At 40.4% G+C, this 19658-nt stretch overlaps 4 protein-coding genes and 2 long non-coding RNA genes across 15 annotated transcripts; 3 read left to right on the forward strand and 3 right to left on the reverse strand.

Moving 5' to 3' along the window:
• Positions 1-4: 4 nt before the first annotated feature.
• On the forward strand, positions 5-1565 carry LOC116918010 (X-box-binding protein 1). Its single transcript, XM_032923654.2, has 3 exons — positions 5-377; positions 443-539; positions 608-1565. Exons 1-3 carry the CDS (start codon positions 172-174, stop codon positions 980-982), a joined length of 678 nt encoding a protein of 225 aa, XP_032779545.1. The 5' UTR covers positions 5-171; the 3' UTR covers positions 983-1565.
• A 31-nt stretch (positions 1566-1596) lies between these two features.
• Positions 1597-4960, reverse strand: LOC116917975. 3 transcript variants are annotated; one of them, XM_032923606.2, is made up of 9 exons: positions 4520-4960; positions 4221-4440; positions 3052-4115; positions 2845-2985; positions 2656-2777; positions 2463-2590; positions 2298-2398; positions 2076-2240; positions 1597-2011 (listed from the first exon to the last, which is right to left on the reverse strand). In XM_032923606.2, exons 1-9 carry the CDS (start codon positions 4841-4843, stop codon positions 1760-1762), a joined length of 2517 nt encoding a protein of 838 aa, XP_032779497.1. In that variant the 5' UTR covers positions 4844-4960; the 3' UTR covers positions 1597-1759. The 3 variants fall into 3 exon arrangements, with proteins under 3 accessions (XP_032779497.1, XP_045036467.1, XP_032779494.1); XM_045180532.1 differs by having other exon boundaries at positions 3052-3432; positions 3493-4440; XM_032923603.2 differs by having other exon boundaries at positions 3052-4440.
• Positions 4961-5029: 69 nt separating this feature from the next.
• On the reverse strand, positions 5030-7933 carry LOC116918018. Of its 4 annotated transcripts, none has more exons than XM_032923689.2 (4): positions 7731-7933; positions 6709-6830; positions 6371-6535; positions 5030-6305 (listed from the first exon to the last, which is right to left on the reverse strand). In XM_032923689.2, exons 1-4 carry the CDS (start codon positions 7754-7756, stop codon positions 6139-6141), a joined length of 480 nt encoding a protein of 159 aa, XP_032779580.1. In that variant the 5' UTR covers positions 7757-7933; the 3' UTR covers positions 5030-6138. The 4 variants fall into 4 exon arrangements, with proteins under 4 accessions (XP_032779580.1, XP_032779565.1, XP_032779572.1 ...); XM_032923674.2 differs by having other exon boundaries at positions 6694-6830; XM_032923681.2 differs by having other exon boundaries at positions 6709-6833; positions 7731-7932.
• Positions 6827-7932, forward strand: LOC116918089. The gene is made up of 2 exons (XR_006641584.1): positions 6827-7268; positions 7467-7932. It is a non-coding gene; the product is annotated as an uncharacterized LOC116918089 (long non-coding RNA).
• Positions 7934-8634: 701 nt separating the features above from the next.
• LOC116918100 lies at positions 8635-11111 on the reverse strand. Of its 3 annotated transcripts, none has more exons than XR_006641571.1 (3): positions 10955-11111; positions 8804-10867; positions 8635-8745 (listed from the first exon to the last, which is right to left on the reverse strand). It is a non-coding gene; the product is annotated as an uncharacterized LOC116918100 (long non-coding RNA). The 3 variants fall into 3 exon arrangements; XR_004391405.2 differs by having other exon boundaries at positions 10932-11111; XR_006641568.1 differs by having other exon boundaries at positions 8636-8742; positions 10932-11111.
• LOC116918039 lies at positions 10547-12166 on the forward strand. 3 transcript variants are annotated; one of them, XM_032923716.1, is made up of 3 exons: positions 10547-10589; positions 11567-11876; positions 11935-12166. In XM_032923716.1, the coding sequence occupies exons 1-3, from the start codon at positions 10562-10564 to the stop codon at positions 12068-12070; spliced, it is 474 nt and encodes a 157-aa protein (XP_032779607.1). In that variant the 5' UTR covers positions 10547-10561; the 3' UTR covers positions 12071-12166. The 3 variants fall into 3 exon arrangements, with proteins under 3 accessions (XP_032779607.1, XP_032779598.1, XP_032779592.1); XM_032923707.1 differs by lacking the exon at positions 10547-10589 and adding an exon at positions 11355-11516 and having other exon boundaries at positions 11576-11876; XM_032923701.2 differs by lacking the exon at positions 10547-10589 and adding an exon at positions 11375-11516.
• The last annotated feature ends 7492 nt before the right edge of the window (positions 12167-19658 follow it).

The raw sequence follows: 19658 nt of genomic DNA on the forward strand, positions 1-19658 counted from the left end.
GACTTTTCTAGACATTTGAATTCCAGCTCTGAGAAATGTTGACTTCAAAGATTTGTTGTCCCGGTTACATTGTTTTACTAGTACAACGAAGATAGCGCCCTTGATCGAAACTCAAATTCTAAAACAAAAAAATTTGTGTAACTTATTAAAAGCCGTCAAGTCTTCACCAGCATGCAAATCATCGTGATACAACCAGGCAGCCAGGCTGCGTTGAGCCTGGCCCAAGCACAGCAACTTGCTTGCAGTTCATCTTCTTCAACAGGAGAAGGTTCAGAAGTTGAGTGTGAAATGAGTGGAGAAGATAATTCTCGAAAGCAACCTGCAAGGAAAAGGCAGAGGCTTGATCACATGACTGAACAAGAAAAATTCTTGAGAAGGTAAAAATGCTAAATGATTTCATTATTCCTAAAGGCACTTATTTAATACTTTTATTCTCTTGTAGGAAAATGAAAAACAGAGTCGCTGCACAAACTGCCCGAGATAAGAAAAAAGCCAAAATGGATGAACTGGAAGAAATTGTTAACAACCTTAGGGCAGAGGTAATGAGAAGCTATTTTGAAAACATTGGGACAAGTTTGTTAATAAATAAATTTGTTTGTTCTTACAGAACAATCACCTCAGGGCTGAAAACCAACGTCTTCTAGCTGAGAATGCTAGATTGATAGGCAATCACAATATTAATGTACAAGAAGATTTGGTTTTCCAATCCGTAGAAAAGATGTATCCTGTTGAGTCAGCCGCACTCATTAATGGACCTCTGCCGCAGGGACAGGGTTACATCCCATCTATGGTTTTGAAACTGCTTGTACACCTGATGCTGGTTCTGCAATCCCCTGCAGTCCACTTAAAGTCAAGCAAACTGAAAAGGTTTACCACGGCCGACATTCACAGTCAGTACTTTTCCCCATTCCATCAGTTAAAAAACTGCCCATCAAACGACCCGTGGTCGCCAACACAACAGGATCAGAAGTACCCACCATAGAAATCAAGGAAGCAGAAGGAAAAATTGATATTCTAAATTGGCTTACAAAAGCTGTGCTGGAAAGTGATGATGTCGAGGAAAAAAACTTGTCATTCCCAACAAAAACTGAAATCGCTGACTTTGATTTGCTGCAATACGTTGAGGCTTCAGACGACGACAACAACAACTTAGATGAAAAGATTATTGACAGTTTTATGTCGTTTGAAACCCAAACTATCGTAGACTTCTCTAGCGAACTTGCTAAATCTTTTTCGGAAATTAGAGAGTGTAACAATGATTTACTTGAAAGAGCAATCGAATGCCCATCTTCGCCGTTTTGCAAGTCGGAGGAAATCATCGACTATGTCGAAAACTCAAATAGTATTTCTGGTTCCCCCATATGTGAAGATGTGCAGGAACCTGATTGGCTTTCAACATGGGATTGTGTCTAACCTGAATGCAACATTATGTCCGACCTTTCACACCTAATTTATGTACATTTTGTTCTTCGTTTACTCGCCATGTTTTGTCTGTTTTTTTTTTTTCAAGTGATACATGACTTTGTAATTTGTCACAGTAATATAGAAATACTGTTCACCTTTCAGTCTTTTTCACAATTTTCATTTATAATCGAATTAAAACAACATTGTTTTATGTATTGCACCCAAAGCAAAATTAGTGGGGCATTTTGTCATCCTCTATAGTCAAGTATGATTAACACTAGTATAACAAAGAAAACAGCGACGGCACCAAACGATCAACAACACAGAATAGTTAGTCCCATTCCCCATCAGGCTTTCAAATAACACAAGCACCCGCTGAATATTGGCTGATGACTTGCTGCGTTTCAGCTAAAACGAGTAATACTCTACGATGCATGAGGGACTTCCAGGACTGATCAGCTAGCGAAGAAGTCAGTGCAGCTGGACCATCTCTTTGATCATACTGGTTTACTTTTTTCTGGCAGCAAGTGAAGAGATGATACCGGATATGGAAGAGCTCGTGGTAGAGGAGAATTCGATCAGTACACGAAAGACACAGTCGATACGTCTGTAGAAAAATATTGGTCAAGTCCTACAATTCATAAATGAATAATACAGCGGATTCAGTGTACCTTATTCGAAGGCTTGCCTTCCATTATATCAAGCGTGTCAAAGCTGTAACTTAGCGGTTGAAATTCGAAACTTCTCGTAGGGTTACGTCCATTGCAGCTGTCACACGATTTGTCCCCAGAAGTCACGCAGCGTAATTCCAGTCCCGGGTGAGTCTCTATTAATTCCTAGAAAAAGCAAGGATGGTTGACGATTTATGGTAACAGGAAAAAATCCTCACAAACCTGAAAAGGTTTCTTCATTTTAATGATTTCTTTCAACATGTTTCTCTTGGGCAGAATCCAATGATCTTCCACTGCCGCAATGCTGCTCAAGAAGTAGTCATCTGAACAAAATTGGATCAAAAGGCAATGAAACCATATAAAGACGAACGTTTTTACGTTTTATACCTTGTTCCTTAACAATTTCCTTTACAAAGTTGGAATCCAACGCTTGAGACATTAGGGTTTGCAGGTATATTTGAAAAGTATCTATCATTGAATTTGCCTCTTCATTTAACGCTTCCATCATTCCGTCCCTTTAAACGGATGGGTGTTTAGGAGTCGCGTAAGAAACAATAACTTTTGCTTTAATTTTACTTACTCAACTGGAAGCATGACTTTATTTCGGTCAAAAGTGACAATAGTTTCAGATTTACTTTGGACGGAAAATTCCACATCGATCGGAACGTAAAGGCCTTTATTGGATGCCATCCAGCTGGAATACTATCGAAAAGTAGAAGAAAGGTTATGCGTGTGGAAAAAGTAAAAACAAACAAAAATTAACTCTTACAGTAGAAATGTTGCGATAAGCAACCCCATCATTGTAGGAAATGGATTCATATTTTTGAAGCAGGTTCTTTCCGTCTATTCTCCATATACTAGGAGATTTCTGAGTTTTTAAGTCCGACTTCAATATGATAAATTTTCCACTCTGTAAACAACAACGAATGTTTTAACGTTTAAATTGCTATTGAACCTATTTAGGCGATAAACTCACATCAAATCCCTTTTCTAAAAGACTAGCATTGTGCGGGATTATTCCGGCGAATGACAGATAACATTCAATGGGTGGTTCTGACGTCGATGGCATTGAAAGGCGGACTTCGTGACTTGTTGGTAACGTGGGCACAGCTTTTAAAGTTGGCAGTGGAGAAAATTCTGGTGTAAGCTTTTTTCTCTTTGCAATCGTCATGGACTTAGAAGGTGTTGGAAGGGGAGGTTTCGAAACTTGTTCTTTCTCAGGCACCATGGAAATACATACTGCGTCTTGCGGTGGTAAATGCGGAAATTGTGAGCTGCTTCTTTCTACCTTTCTGCGAGTAGTAAGCATTGGCTTCAGAGGTGCCATGGAAGATGTGGAAGTTTGAATTTTCGAAACCTGTGAGATGAGTTCTGGTTGTTTTAAGGTCTGCGCCTGAGTTGTTTTTTTATTATTGACCTTTGATTTCTTAATATCAGTTCCAAGCTCTGGGAATGTTGGAGACTGAACTGAGATCTGCTTATCTTCATTGGGTATTACTGCCGTAGGTTCCGCTTCTAAAATTGGTGGCTGAGAAGATTTATGGGTGCTTTTCTTTGGTTGTTTAACATTCGTCATCAGTTTTGGAGGTGCCATGGCCTGGGCTTCTTCCAATACCCCTGGACAGCTTGACATTTCTTCGAGGACTTGTTCAACGGATTTTTGCCTGCCACGTTTTTTATTTTTGGCGGTCAACTTCGGAGGTGGCAGTGAAGATTCTGAAGTTTCATCTTCGTTACTATTTGGGATTATGTTTTGTGCTTCTTCCATGGATGAAAGAGAAGGAGGTTCTGGGCTATCCCTTTTAAATTTCTCAACAATGGGTATTAGCTCTGGTGGACCTGGTGAAGCAACTGAAATGAGGATTTCTTCACTGCTGGACAGTAATGTTGGATTCACTGTGAAATTTAATGGTGAACAAAAAGGATTTCCCTGTTGTTGATCACATCTTTGGTTATCTGTTTTCTTGTGAATTGTCTTGAGTTTAGGGGTCCTTCTAGAAGGTATGGACTCTTGATTGTTTGTAACCTCCATATTGTTTCCTAGTTTTAGAATTGGTGGGCAAGAGCTTGAAATGCTTTCTTTGTTTTTCATAATTGTGGGAGATGTTTCTCCCTCTTTAAGTAAACTTTGTTCTTTTATACCACCTAATGAAATTGGTTGTGCTTTAAGTATTGATGGAGGAAGAGGTTTCAAACCACACTTTTTTGCTTCATTATCAATTGCCATCAGCTTTGGTGGTGTGGAAAGCTCATCATCTGAGGACTTGAAATGTGGTTCCGCTACTAGAGCTGGTGGTTCAGCAGTTTCTGGCAAGGGTCTCTTCATAACAATATTTGTCAGCTTAGGAGGGGCTGATGACCTAGACTGTAAATTACATATACACCTTAGGACTTTTTGCTGTTGTTCAACAATTAAACATGTTAGTATCGGTAGGCGTAAAAACCTGAGTCTTCTGCATAGGGTTCCAATCCAGATCACTGTCACTTGAATTATTGTTGGGAATCATTTTGTCCCATTCTTCATCAGTAGATGAACCAGAAAAATGGCAGTCAAGCAGAGCAAGTGTCTCCTGCCAGCTCTTTTTAGATGCTTTTCTAGCACTTCTTTGGCTTTTTGAATCTTGTTTTTGCCTAAATGATGATTCTGGACTACTACTACTTCTTCTATCACTTAGTTCCTCTTCAGAGGATAAAAGTGAAGGTGCATTTGATCTCTTTGACCCGGAAGTATAACGTTCGTTCTTCTTTTTGTTAAAATTTACACTCATCTTTTGAGCTGCTTTAATTGAAATAAACTCAAGAATAGCGTCATTTGAATCTCCGCCTCGAGACAATACATCACCGTCCGTCAAAGACCAAGCTTAGCAGACATACTCTTGTATATGCCCTGTTGCCGACTGCTCCAATTCTAAGCCGCAAAACGTAAAACAGTACGAACAAAAACAACATATTACTTAGTGTACAATTCCGTTTATTGAAACCCGAAGGCGACTGGTACCAAAACGAATAGAAAAAATAACATAAAAGTATGAAGATACCAAACTGTATGGTGAATAAAAAGAAGGGGAAATGGAAAGAAGAAAACTGTATTGGCAGGAAAAAGATAAACTTTTTGACCGAGCTTCTCTATAGTGTCGGTGTTGACGAAAGGTTAACGCAAAAGATGAGACGACTTCCAAAAAATGAATTATAGTTGGGAAATGGACACGACAGTAAGTGCTCGAGGGACACATAGAAGAGGTGGCGGGCAGCTTTTTTGGTAGAGCGCGCGCAAATTTTTGAACTTTTGAACGGATGCAACTTTTGTCAGAAAGAGCTAAGGAAGAAATCACAACACCCAGGTTTAATGAAAGTAGATGGAATCGCCATCGCCAAAAGCTGATAGAATCAAACATAGGAAACTGATCGGTAGATGGTAAGTCTTACGTTAACGACCAATCTTTAAATAATTGTTTGTCTCCAAAAATACAAAAAAGGACCGCTATTATGTCATTGACAAATTGCGCATTTCATCGCAACGAAAGTGCAGAATGTCCGTGTTTAGAAAGTCGTTCATCAGACGATTTAATGTGAGCTGGATACATAACGTAACATGGATATGTCGATGTGAGAAACTTGCGCTATGGGGTTTGAACATTTTAACCGATTATTTAAGATGACGCTCGCAATAATCGACAATACCGAAATCTATCCTAGACCGACAACGAATAACATAATAGAATCTTATTCGTTCATGAAAAGGTAAAACGGAGACCATCAAAAGTTGATTCAAAATACATTGTGAAACAATTTCTTTAGTTGATTCTTTATTTGCCCTTCCAGTTTAAGTCAACATGAGTGAACGCACGCGCTTTTTGTTGAAAAAAAAAAAAAACCACGTCAAATGAAGATGATGAGATACATATTTGAATCAACAAGTGATGGCCGTTGATCCTTATTCGTAGACAGACAGTGTGCAAAGAGTAACTGCTTACCAAAATAAAAATAAGGTAAAACGGGGGAAGTGGGTTTGGGAGGGAGAGGGTTACTCAGAAAAAATGGGGGCCGGATGTTTCTGTTCCATTTACGCGACAGTTTCGTGGTTTCCGTTAGTGGGAAGGGCAGCCTCCTCTGTGCCAATTACATCTTCATCCGTGCCTTCGACTCGAGCTTTCTTGGGAGAAATGCTCAATGCTTCTGTTTCGACAACTGATTTCCTCTTCTCAGCTGCAGATCCATCAACTTCCGTAGCTAAACATTATCAAAAACATCATACGTAACATTGGATTTCATTTAAATTGTACACGAGAACTTACAGTCTGCCTCAGTATTCTCATCGCATTTTCCATTACCATTTACGTGGGGTTCACTTTCAACGGCCCCGTTTTCGGTCACAACAGCCGCGGCGGTCGCATCAGCGGGAACAGCAGCATCTTCGGCTTCACGGCTCTCTTCTCCGTTAGTTCCATCAACTGCCTCACCTAAAGGTTAAATCTCGATTAGAGACCTATTACTTCGTTCACCATACAGCCGACTCATTCGGAACTTAATGAAACTAAACATGGTACGTCCCCTCAACGCAATGCGTGGTAGACGTACACATGTCAGAACTTTTTGAAAATAATGAATATGTGGTTGCCTTCTTTTTGGTTACCATCAGCTTCTCCATGGGATCCCGAAGGGGTGTCTTCAGTGTTTTCCTTCTCAAACTCTTCAGCTGATCCAACTTCGCTAACGGAAGCTTGTGCGCCATCCAAAGAATCTTGGTTCAAGTCGCTGCTATAAAAGGCAATCGAAAACAAAGGAAGTTAGACACGATGTCACATACATGCACGTGGCAGCTGGCGGGAAAAACTGGTCTACCCTTCCCCGCCAATCAACGTAAGGCAAATCGCCGACTGTGGCGCTGTATGCACTTTCAAGACCGGCAGATGTTTTTTCCCTCTATACACATACGCACGCGCATAGGCGAATAAAAAGAAAAACCCGGTCAATAACCTTGACATCCGAGGAATTTCGAGTTTCAGCCATTCAAGCAAGCACCGAACCAAGCCAAGAGACTTTTGGCCCGAGGCTGTTCCGTCGAAGGGCGCACATACAGCAAGACAAGCACCTACCATGGCCGCCAGTAAAATTTTTTCTTCCCCTCCCCTTTTACTTCATACCTCCACCCCTCCGCCTCACCTATTCTTTGACGCATCGGCCCCCTATCCGGTAAGCTACCCGGCATTACGAATTCAAATTATTTGAAAACAAAAAAAGGAAAAGAAAAAAAAAACGTGACGACAGACTAGGTTTGCTGACAACTGAATGATGATGAAATGACAACTGAAACTTATTATTTTAGAAAATCTAAGGGACAAATCTCACACAGAATCCAGCAAGCAAATCAATACTATGTTTTATCAGCAGCCTTTCAGAACATAAACGGGAGATACGACTTAAAAGCTGACAGGACGCATGCTCCGCTGGTACATCCTACACACACGGCAGATACACACACCGCCTGCATGCAGCTTGTAGCAGCGGGCCGGCATCCAGCAACACACACCGGCGCCATCTTGCCGCCTTCCCGAACTTTCCTCTTACCCAAGCGATTGCTAGTACGCGGTCATCGAACGCGCCACAAGAAACATTTTCACATGCGGCGTGTGACAAGTAAAGAGAAATGCTCACCTGGTTTCGACGTGTGTGTCAGCCATTTTAGATTACAAATACACTGCTTGCAGTTAAAGTAGAGATTTTAAAAAGTGTTCGAATTTCGGTGTGTAGGAGAACTTAGTCAGCCCGTGTTACTAGTAATCTGCACACTTGTTAGTCTGACGGAAGGCGCTGCACGAATGGAAGTGTCTCGCTGTATACACGTTCGATCTCGAAATGCCGGGTATTTTTTAGGTTGCGGACGCCAACACTAACGGCGCTATAGTCGCACCAGGTCTTACCAATCGATTTACTCACCACTGAGCTGCAGCATGGGAAAAAGAACAAGGACTTCGATCAATTAAAAAACGATATGTTATAGCTATAAAAAAAAAAAAAATTCAAAAACACCAGAAATAGGTTGTTCTACTTAAATCATCAATTTTAATTGGAAAAATAGAAGCGGACGTTAAAGAAGGCAAGATAATTTAATAATCGATTACGAAAATCGATGGAAAAGCCGTTGAAACATTTTTCGCGGGCATTTTTACCCCTCTTTTCTGTCCATTTTCCCCATCCTCTTCCTGTCTGGACTGGACTGGACCACGTTTTTGGCACTGCGTCTGATTCACTGAAACGAAAGAATTCCCAAATCGCAATAAAATGTTTCGTTTTTGTTAATCGTAGCATATGAAAACACGAAGGTTATTAGTTTAATTCTTGCTTTTGTTTCGTTATACTTTCTATTTTTAATGATGACTTAATGCGGTTAAGACTTTACTTAATCTAAACAGCTTTTTCAGCGGTATTCAACACGTAGAGGATAGTATCGTCATATCAGAACCACGTTTTGGGGGTATTATGTGATTATCTCGTGAAAAATACAAGCAATAACCGCTTTACAAAACAACTAAACTGACTTTTTAAGGAATTTATTGCAACTTGCCTTTGCAGTTTAAGGCTGCCATTAAGATCTCGTAAACATGTATACCAAACCAATTTTCAACTGCCAGAGATAGACATTTGTTCTGGCTCCTTCAAACAAAACCTACTAAGTATAATGTTTGTCAAAATGTCCAAGTATTGTGACACTCATGTGTAGTTTATACATGTTATACGATACACGAATGAATTCCTATTTGTGACGACAGCAGTTCACACGTTACGCGTGGGGTCTTGTGTCAAAAAGAATTTTCCAATGAGATTGTTCATACTGATTCTCTGCACTATTTTAATCAAGAAATTAAACAACAGAACAAACAAAAAAAATTATTCCAAACTTTTATCTACGTGCTTCATGCTGTTGTCGTTAGTCGGCAGCAGCGATAACTACTTTATTATTCGATTTCCATCTCTTGGCGGCCTGTCGAAGTTGAAATTCAGGTTGCGTCCCACGTTGTCGCATCGTTTTTGCTTGCGGGAGTTTGTGAATGCTGCAATATTCCGAAGAAAAAAATACTTCCTGTTTAGCTATATCAGCGTTTGTTAAATTTTTAAGCAACAATTTTACGAAAGAAATAGATCCAATTCGATTCAATTAGCCAGTTAATCACGCTTAAGTTTGTATTTGCACTCAGTAACTGGACGATATACTGTATAGCTTGGAATAAACATGTTTCTTTCTACTGTAGAACTGGCTTTTATGACTTGATAATAATGGTTGTGCGAATCCGTGTGGTTAACGGGGGATTATGTATCCAGATTGCAATTAAGGCCGTTACATTCCGGTTACTACCGGCAATAATGAATTCCAGGTAAAGTATTTATATTTTCTTTTTTTTTTTTTTTCAATTTTTAAATGTTCCGCATTTTTGGATGGAGAATAAAAGTATTTGTTCATCCTGCGAGCTGAAGAGATGACATTTTTGAAACTTCCACTCTTTTTCATGTTTTATGGACGTATGGTACAAGAAGGTTTCCATTTTACGCGCCATGACCACTGATGTGATATACCGTTCAGAAAGAGTGAAGGAAGTTAAAATTATTCTTGTCTTAGTTTCAAATATAGAACTTTCATTAGCCATTAAATTCGAGCACATTTACGACGACACATTCAGAAGTTGTCAATTTCTCATGGTAAATTTTTTCTTGCTGTAACAAGAAACAGCTCGTCGGAATAATTTGCACAAGGAGTCCTTCATAGAATTAATAAAGGCAACATTGACAAATAAATCCCTCGACAGAATCACGGTGAGTGGGAGGCGACTTAAAGCACGTGCCATTATCGATTGAAAAAGCTGACGAAAATCTAGGCCAAAAGATCGAAAATCAAAAGCAGTATACTTTGCCTCTAGTAATTGTGGAAATCGGAGATATCAAAAAGATGCTGTGACCAGGTAATTCGCATAGCTTTTAAGAATCCATATGAACTAATTGATTGTTCTGTCTGTCAAAGTTTATCTGGATGAAACCAGCAATTCGGTGGTTTCACAGTTGTTTTCCAAGTAGCCATACATCATGAGGGGTGATGAACTTGAGCTCTTTTTCGTAACGACGCTGTTGTAACTCTATATAGGGTACGGTTGTTGGGAAAGATTTTCAGTCGACAGCTTGGGGTTACTGTTTACCCACGAAATTGAGGCCAGCGCCGCCTATTCGCATTGATAAATCTCGAGGTTCTAACATAGTTCTAATGCTTATAATTATACTACATTTCAAATACTTTTGAGCCAACAAGAAATTGTCACCGTTAAAATGAAAAACAGAGAAAAACAAATCCGTTGGAATGGATAGATTAATCCATCCACCAGCTATTCGGTTTCTATGTTTCGTTGTTTTGTGGAATTTACTTCTCCTATTCTCTATACCTCCGCTCAAAGTTTTGCCCTTTGTCTAGCTATCATAGTGCGTACTGTAAATTCTTAACTATGTCCGCCTCAGGGATCTGTGTGCCAGGTAGATTTCTCAAAACCTTCTGAAGTGTTACAAGTATACCCGTCTCGATCCATTATTTTTACATACAATACTTGCAAAACATGTCAGTTAATTTTAGTTCCATAAGCGAAATAGCCAACTGCGCAGTATCAAGCGTAGGGGGCACAAGTGTTTCACAATGGCGAAAGCATGAATCGTTACGTAAGAGCAATATCTAGGTACATCCGAACGATGTTTTGCTTTGGATCTCGTATTGACTGGAATGACCAGTATTGTGTTATCTCTCCATCCTTTTCTTCCTAGAATGGACACAAGGAATATTAATTAACATTCGTGGTGAAATACGGGTATTTTTCTGCATACAAAGCAGAGTTGTCACATTTTACATTACAGTTCTTTTTGGGAAAAATCGTAGTCATCTACATAATAAACATTCAACATAAGGCAAGCATAAGGTTCGGAAATCAACTCGACTGTGCTTCATCGCCTTTCATTCTTTTCCGTTTTTTACGGCAGCTGAGAAATTAACTTAGTACCAGAGTCACTAAGTTAGTACTTTATCCGACTACAAGGTGACGCTATAGCGTGGTCTCATATTTGCCAGTTTACTCAAATGAAATAGTAAAAACTCCTTCAAAAAACATTGTCGTCAATTAACTTTTATTTGAATACAAAAATAATGTAATAATGTTATTATCGTAGAACTTCAAACATTGCTGTATTTTTTGGTAAGATTTGTCAATTATAACTTTGATTAGTAATGATTTGTAACTATAGATGTCAATACGAACTATTGGTAATAATTCTTGCCACTAGATGGTGTATTTTAGTCGACGCCCAATTCATGTATTTTTTTACGTTTTGTTTTCAAGTTTCCTTGACATATTCTTTTTATTAAAATGCGTGTTGTATTTCTTTTATATTGCCTTGTAATTGGTTTATCCACATGTAAGTTGAAATCTTTTTATGGTTCTTGATATTTTTTTTAACAATTGTAGTTTGTTCAGTTCAAGCTCAAGGTTTGGGACTATGGTGTTACAAATGTGTCAGCACACATCCTGGCTGTGGAAAGGATTTTGACTGGAGGTGGCATTGGTCATACACCTGTCCGGACCCCAATGACAAATGCGTCAAAATCGTAGAAAGAAAAGGTGCAGAAGAGATCATCACACGAGATTGTCTTAGTTCCATTCAGGGTATTCGAAGAGATATCCCTGCCGACATTTATGAGGGATGCCGTCCAGCAGCCAGAGATATCAGGCTGGCACAGTATGTTTTCAACGACATTGATGAGTTGGATATCAAGAGGTAAGGCAGCCTTAAAAATCTTCAAGTAAAATTGTTTATTTCTGTTATTTACCTGTAGGAATTATTATGACAACACAACATTCTGTTTCTGTGATTTCGATCAGTTTTGCAACTCTGTGGGTAAACCTGCCATTCCAGCAATGATGATGATTATCTCAATAGTTGTATATGCTTCCAATTGGTTGCATTTTTAATTTTTACCTCTGTTTAAATGATCTGAATGATGCAAGTGTATGAGCATTAAGTCTATTGACAGTCTGAATTACATATTCCGTCCATTTTTTTTCCAACCGTCCTTTTACATTTGATCTTAACCGTATCTTATACATATGACTCATCGTGACGACTACGATAAATACAAACATCGGGTCGCGTGTCTTCAGAAAAAGTTCAGTAGTATTTTTCCTTTCACGGTTGTGGATGGAAAAATAAAACGACGTGAAAGGTGATAGGATTATCACGGTGTCTCCCCTTCTAACAAAACGACCCCTTTGACAGAGAAATGTTTTTTTTTTGTCTTTTTTCTTCCCCTTCGTGGTTATGGGGAGCACGTTCAATTAAAACCGGATGCCGAGCAGAACTTCATAATTCTGTGGATTAATCCTTCAGTAGTTCGTTTCATGCCTCCCTTTTCATGCTCTTGATATGCCCACACCTGTCCATTGATTGGGTTAATGCAGAAACCGTTCACTTTACTGACGTACTCACGAGGGTTGGTGGAAATTTATTTTTTTTATATTATTCTTTTTTTCTTTTTTTCGAGCGTGGGGAGCAAAAGAGAGGGAGTTGCGCACCTGCCTTATGGAGGAAACATGTGGTCAGCGTGTGCCTGCCAGGTGGGTCGAACTCCCTACCCCCCTCGTGTTAAAAAAGAAAAAGTACTAGGGGAAAAAAAAAAATAAGGTTCGGGACAAATCTATATCAAACACACATACACACACACCATCGCTTTCAAGTGTTTCAACGGGATTAATCGTAGTAATACCACAATGACGGCTTCTTCAAAACTTGTATGGCGCCCTTCTTGGACGTCAGGAGTCTAGCTATTCGGCTCAAGTTACATCGGTGCCAAAAACGCGTTCGTCTCTTACAAAAGAAAAAGTATTTTGCAAACGTCAATATACCTCGGCAGAAGGTTTGGAATTGTAGCAAAACGTTGTGGTTCTGCCAAATGTTAATTCCCCGTTTGGATCGATTTGACCCCTTCACCCTTAAAGCCCTCAGGTGTACATGTGAAGCCTACAAACAGGGCTCGTTTAGGTTAAAAAAAACCCTGAACCTCAACAGTTGTACAGAGAAAGTTCGAAAAAAAAAAAAATGTGATTCAGGTCCAAACAACAACCACTCTAGACGACTAGTTGTCACCTGCCCACATGATTAACCCCATCCCACCACACTGTCAAATTTCAGGTCTGTTTTACCTGTTCTGTCTATTTTGTTCACATTTCCGTAAAGTGCTGGAACTCTAACCAACATGAACCAATTTCGCGGTCCCAAAACTACCACCCGCCTCCCTCTTTCTCCTCAACAAAAAGGTAAACATATGCATATATAGCATTTGGCTCTTCTCTTCTACCGTATCTTTATAGGCCTGTGTAACCGTCATTTGACGGCAGAACAAACAAGGATAAAAGACTCCAGGTGATGATTTCATCAGAAGAGCGAGATAGTCTGTCATTGCAGTGCATGCTCGTTTATTGCATATCCTGTCGAGATAAATGATGTGAGTTTAATTTTCCGCTTCTTTGTCGGAGCAGTTCCCTTTTTTTTTTTTTAAACTCCTTCCGATTCAAAAGATAACAACCTTACACACATTCATTTCTCGTAATCGATTATACGATGGAAAGAGAAAAAAAAAGTAGTGCGGATCTAATAAAAACGGAAGTAGTTTCTTGGTACGGATATAGCGTGTTGCAACGGGACAAAGCGTATAAGCGGAATACGACGGAATTGGTAGCGGAAGTGATGCTGGATCAGAGACAAAGAAAACAAAATGGAACATCCGCCCTTCTGCTACCCTCACGGTCCGTTTCAAGCCTACAATCAACTTTCCTTTCCCTCTTTGGGAAACTTATGGGCACGCGTCTCATCCAACAGTGGATGGACCGTCGGAACTTGGATTCAGAAACACCTGGCCCAGGAACAAATCGTTTCACAGCGAGCGGATTCCTTCCTGTTTTCCGGACGGATTCTATTTTTTTATATTTTTTTATTTTTTTTAGATTTCTAGTTCCGTTTCCCCTTTCTGAAAATGGTAACAAATGTTTTGTTTTCCACGCGTTTCTGAAAATCAATTTTAAAAGACTTCCGGATGAGTCTGCCATTTTCCTTCCAAGAAGAAAAACAAACGATGAAATAGCGTTTTTACCGCTTTTGTAACTATAATATGGAACTTCTCGAGTGCATACATCTCCGAAGAGATAAGTGAAATCTGTCGGAAGTGGACAAATCTTATCACGAACAAAAGTAACGGGGAACGACGAGAGGGTTTACTGTTAGTTTGTTTCATCATTTCACATCTAACGTTCCGTTGTCAATTTCCCCAAAGACTGAGTTCATATATGTTTTTATGTTCCGGTCTCTCACGTCTTCTCCGGAATAAACCCCTCAGAAAACGTGCGACAGACGAGCTGATAATCAACAGAAATGGAACGGGAGACAACAAAAGAATTTGAATTAAAAGAGCGGTCCCATATTTCTTTCTTTTTTTTTCCCCTTCTAATCTGACTATTGAAGATTTTGCTGTGTCTGTGCATGAAGTTCGATCGGGTTCGATCTCCATACGCATCAAAAAATTAAAATCGATACGCGCAGCCACGGCTGACGTCACGCAGTTCGTGTATTTGACACACGCCTCATAAAACAGAGAGTCATTATAATATGCACACTACTCTGGTATACAATTGTACGTACGTGTTTCACGGTGTAAATGATAAGGTGTCCGAAACGAATGGCGAGTGCGGGGAATGGCCGTCGTCACGTGATATCTTTTCTCCAATGTACAACAAGCACCGCGACGATCCAATTCATTAGACGCAGATAAGAAGACGAAAAGGTCAGTGACTGTCCACTTTGAACGAAATAAGGAACTGCCTCAATCTCCCTTTCGGAAATAACGTAACAACATAGATATAGGACTCTTTGAATTTATAAGCACATACTGTAGGCTATGCACTTCCTTTAAGTACTTTGACGTGGCCGGCTTTTTTCTTTCTTTTCTCGAATAATAGATGACTTGACTAATGCATATTGGCTTTACCGCCCACTATTTTAAGAACGGGTTCGATTCCCCAAATTGTCTGCATTCGTGGGTTACCGTTGCAGCAGTTGAGCTTCTGCTGACTCAACAAAAGCTCACCACTTACTGAACTTAATAAAGAAAAAAAGACGATTTAAAGAATTACGCTAAAAAAAAAAACCAAAAAAAAAAAACAAAACAAAAGAACAGCGCATTTGTCTCGAACGAAAACGCTTGTACGTCTCCCTTAACCGAGTGGTATCTAATAATGTCGACGATTTACCGACTGAAAAACAAACGGCCAACCACACAAAGATGTATGCCCCCTTCGTATTCACCGTATTTTTTAAATATACCTACACCGTTGGTTTACTACTATAGCACACACTACTATTACCACGATACTACCCCACTATTCCCAACCCCTCCACCATTTGCCTCCGCCTTCCTCTGGCTCACTCTCTCTCTCTCTCAGTCTCGTGCTCGGCTCGCCGGCCACATACAGTCAAGCGTCGATTGCCTGAGCGTCATCACGTCAGTCGGCACCGAGCAGCCGGGCACGAACCATATACAGAAGTTAAAAGAAGGAGCGACAAACATACAGCGAGTCCAGAAGAAAGACAGAAACTGTATACTCCATTTTTGTTACGGTTTCTTCTTGCCCCCTGTGTGCATTGGAAAAACGCTTATTGGTACGGCTACCGATTGACAGCAGTTTAGTGCAAAAATAATAGCGCGGTTTAATCCGCCGGCGTGAGAAAAAATGTCGAGTGCGTGATCCGCAGCGGGGTCCAGTGGACTGCGACGATCGCTTCTAAACACAAGTGGATTATTGAAAACATCATCGTTGCGAAAAGAAAGTAATCAAACAACAGGTAAAAACGATTTCATGTTCATTTTGATTTATTTGAAAAAGGAAAATGATTGGGAGAAAAATGTTCATGTTAAAGTTGACTCGAAACCCAATGAGATGAGGTGATGCGTGTAATATCTGTACGTCTACGTCTGTATGGACTGTGGGTGTTGAAGGTTATGGGTTCTCGTGTGTCTTGGCGGATTTATGGCCCCGTGTTATGCAACGACACACAGCTGCTGCCGATATGCGCTTGGCCGGTCGGTAGTTTTTGTTTTGTTTTTTCAGTTTCTAGAATGGTTTAAAAAATGAAAAAGAAAGGCGTATGTGTAGCCTTTTTATTTTTTTAAAACTCTTGTTGATTCTCTTCGGGAGGTATATCAAACAAACTACGAATTTATTTGCTCGCCATTAAAACAAGAAAAAAAGAAAAGGGTACAGCGTTCAAAGTGAAAAACGAACGGCGGTCGGTGCCATTTCGAAATTTGACTTGAATTTCTTTTATTTTCTCGTTTATTTTGTCGTTTGTTCCATTCTTGGCCCGCTGTTGTTGTCGTGTTCCAGCATATGAGCGAGCAAATCGTCTGGAATTCAGCATGACTCTCTTGCTCACATGGGCGGCCTGTGGGAGGCAAGCGCGTGTCTGAGGGGAACAAAACAACACGGCCAAAGACGAAACGGAAAAGAAGGAGGAAGATCACTAGCAACACATCAAGAGACAGACGGGCAGAATGAGAGAGGGAATGTCAGGGCAGCTCATTAGCCGCTTAGGGCGAAAAACCATTAGCCAGTACGGTTCAGTCTGGTTGACTCCTCGTATATGTATGTGTGTGTCAGTGTGTGTGTGTGTGCCGTTCTCCCGTTTCTTTTCCATTTTCCTTTTTCTTTTTTCCTTTCTTTTTTGCCTTTTTGGCAGGGAGGAGCGTGCACGCGTGTGGTGTCGTCTTGTCGCGCCTCATTTGAATAACGCTCCACCCGAGTCTGCCTTTCGGCCGCATACCTGAAATAGTGGCGTCTATTTCTCTACTCACTAACCCCCCTCTCTTTCCCTCTCGTTCACTCATCCTTTGCCATATACTATAAGCTCACATCGGTTAATGAACGTTCAGAAAACTTTTCGGTTGAAGCCTCTTGCTACACGTCCTCCCCCGTTCCAAGAAAGCACGCTTCAACCCCCTCCCAGTCGTTCATTCACCACCAACTTTCGTAACCCAACGCTTTTTCGGGACGCATTTCAGCGCAAAACTAAACCAATCAAATCGGTTTACATGAAATTGGCGTCAATTGAATATTAAAATTCGTTTTGTTTGACTGGATTTGAATTCTTCTCGCGATTGAATCAAGCAAATTGCGCGGAAGAATATAGTAATTGGAACTTGCCACCCTGGATGATTCAACGTCCATTTAACAGCTTTGACGGACCACTGTATACGCGACAATCCTTTTCTAGCTGGGCCAACACAATAAAAGAAAACAAAGGGAAAACGAACAAAAAAAAAATAGGGCGTTCAGTTGAGGACTTTCGGGTTCAGTCATCCATCAAGTGCAGCCGCGTGTGTGGACTCCCCTTCTTTTTTATACGTACACCCAACCGCTATACTTTCTATTTTATTTTTTATTTATTTATTTTTTTCAACCTAATCATCATTTACATGAAGAGCGTATACATACAGAGAATAAAAAGCAATAAAAAGAAAGTGGAGGGGGACAGAGGGGAACGAAGCGGACGACTAATTCTAATCGATATGACCGTGGGAGGTTGTCATGGAGACGTTACACCACTCAAAAGCAGTTGCAGCCGCAGCTAAAATGTGAGAGAGAGCGAGAAAAAAACAAAACAAAAAAACAACCGTGGGATGTAAGGTTTTCATTTGTGTTAAATGACGAAGAAAAGTGGTTGAAATACATACCAGACAAAAGCGCCATAGGTGATTTGCGTAGAAAATGGGAACCGTGTGATGGCGTCACATCGTTCCCCTATAGCCTACTCGCGATATTGTCATTCAAATTGACCGGCTCACTCCTCTGTTCTTTTCAAATTCGTATGAGAAGTAGATAGGCCATGAGCGTGCAAACTAATCAGTTGGAGAGGGGGAACAAAAATTTTTTTCAATGAGTAATGAAGCGATAAGATTCAAAGTTGTGATCGGAAATAGAAAGAGAGACACATGCATTTCAAATTGAATTGCAATAGATTTTGCACACTCGACATGCGATGGCAAAAATTTGAGATTCGAAATGGAGAAGCTGAACTCAAGTCGAATGGAAATCGACCAGATGTGGAGTGCGATATTACTGTTTCCGGATGCGGAGGTATATTTCCTTCTCGCCCATTGGTTTCGCTCGCATTGTACCTCACATTCGCTTGTGTATCGGTGCGTGAGCAGTTTGCACGAGACCGGTGACCGCGCCATCGCAATGCGGCTCTCACGTCTTTTTTCTTGTATTATAGCCCGCATTGGATATAACGAGCGCGGAATGAAGGGCGAAGATGAACTGGAGGAAGTATCCGGTAGTGTCTCCTCTTAATACTTATTGCTTCCATTATTCTCCATGGCTGTTCTTTTTTGTTTTGTTGTTTAGTTTTGTTCCTCGGGAATTCAGACAAACCAAAAACAACTATCTTGGAAGACGTGCCGGATGCGACACCTAAAACACGAGGCGAAACTTGCGTGTCGTGCGATCGATATACAAACTACTATCAAAATCCAAACTATAATACATATCCTCCATCTGTCGATCTTTTCCTTCTTTTTCTTGCAATTGGAGCCTCCGATCAGGCGATATAGACAGCCGGAGACGGCCAGCGAACGAACGGGACGGGATGACCGATATTGCGTAGACGGCTCGTTTGCGTGCGTTGCCACTAAGCATGCTGCAACAGCATCATTTCCGCTGGGAATCATGGATCTTTCCTCCTTTCTGATATCGTGTTACGAAAATGAACGTAACAAGAGGTGAGCAGTAGGTGGGGAACGTGCGACACACGTTCACTTCAGCCAATCGCAAAACATCAGTTCAAATAGAGTTCACACGTTTACATTTTTATAAGATATCGGATTTGTTTCACATATTTTTTTTTTTTGGGGGGGGGGAGGTGGTAAGCCACGGAAAATGCAAAGGACACGCAAATTATGTTAACTTTGTCTTTTAATGGAGACCTTGTTGTTTTCTGATTCTGATTTAACAGCTGTGCGCTATAAACAAACGATGATGAAACGGACGCAAATATAATAATAACAAAATGTTTCAATGTCGTTTGGGGGTTTCTGTCCTGTTTTTTCCTCGTTTTTGGCCTATTATGTTTTGACCACCTCGTACGAGAAAGACTGAAATATATAAAAATATTCCCTAAGTCGATGATATAGTTTGAACGTAAAGGCGCATTGGAGACAACGATTTGAGCCAAGTCGGCGAAGCGGAACGAGACGATAGGCTAAAATAGATAGGAATAGAGTGAGACAGGGAAATTGATAAAAATAACATAAGTGATGGCTGTTATTTGGCCGTGTGGCAAAGCGGCGGCCGCCCGCAGATCAACACGTCCGCCGTCCATTTCGCCAGCAAGGCCAGACATAGAACTATCCACTCAATCGGCGAAAGAAAAAACTTAAAAGAAACACACACACCTAAATAAAAAAAATATTAAATCTTACTTCCAAGAAAACTGAAAAGTTTATCTGTTTTTTTT

This window comes from Daphnia magna, linkage group LG1 (genome assembly GCF_020631705.1).
Source record: "Daphnia magna isolate NIES linkage group LG1, ASM2063170v1.1, whole genome shotgun sequence".
Lineage (NCBI taxonomy): Eukaryota > Metazoa > Arthropoda > Branchiopoda > Diplostraca > Daphniidae > Daphnia > Daphnia magna.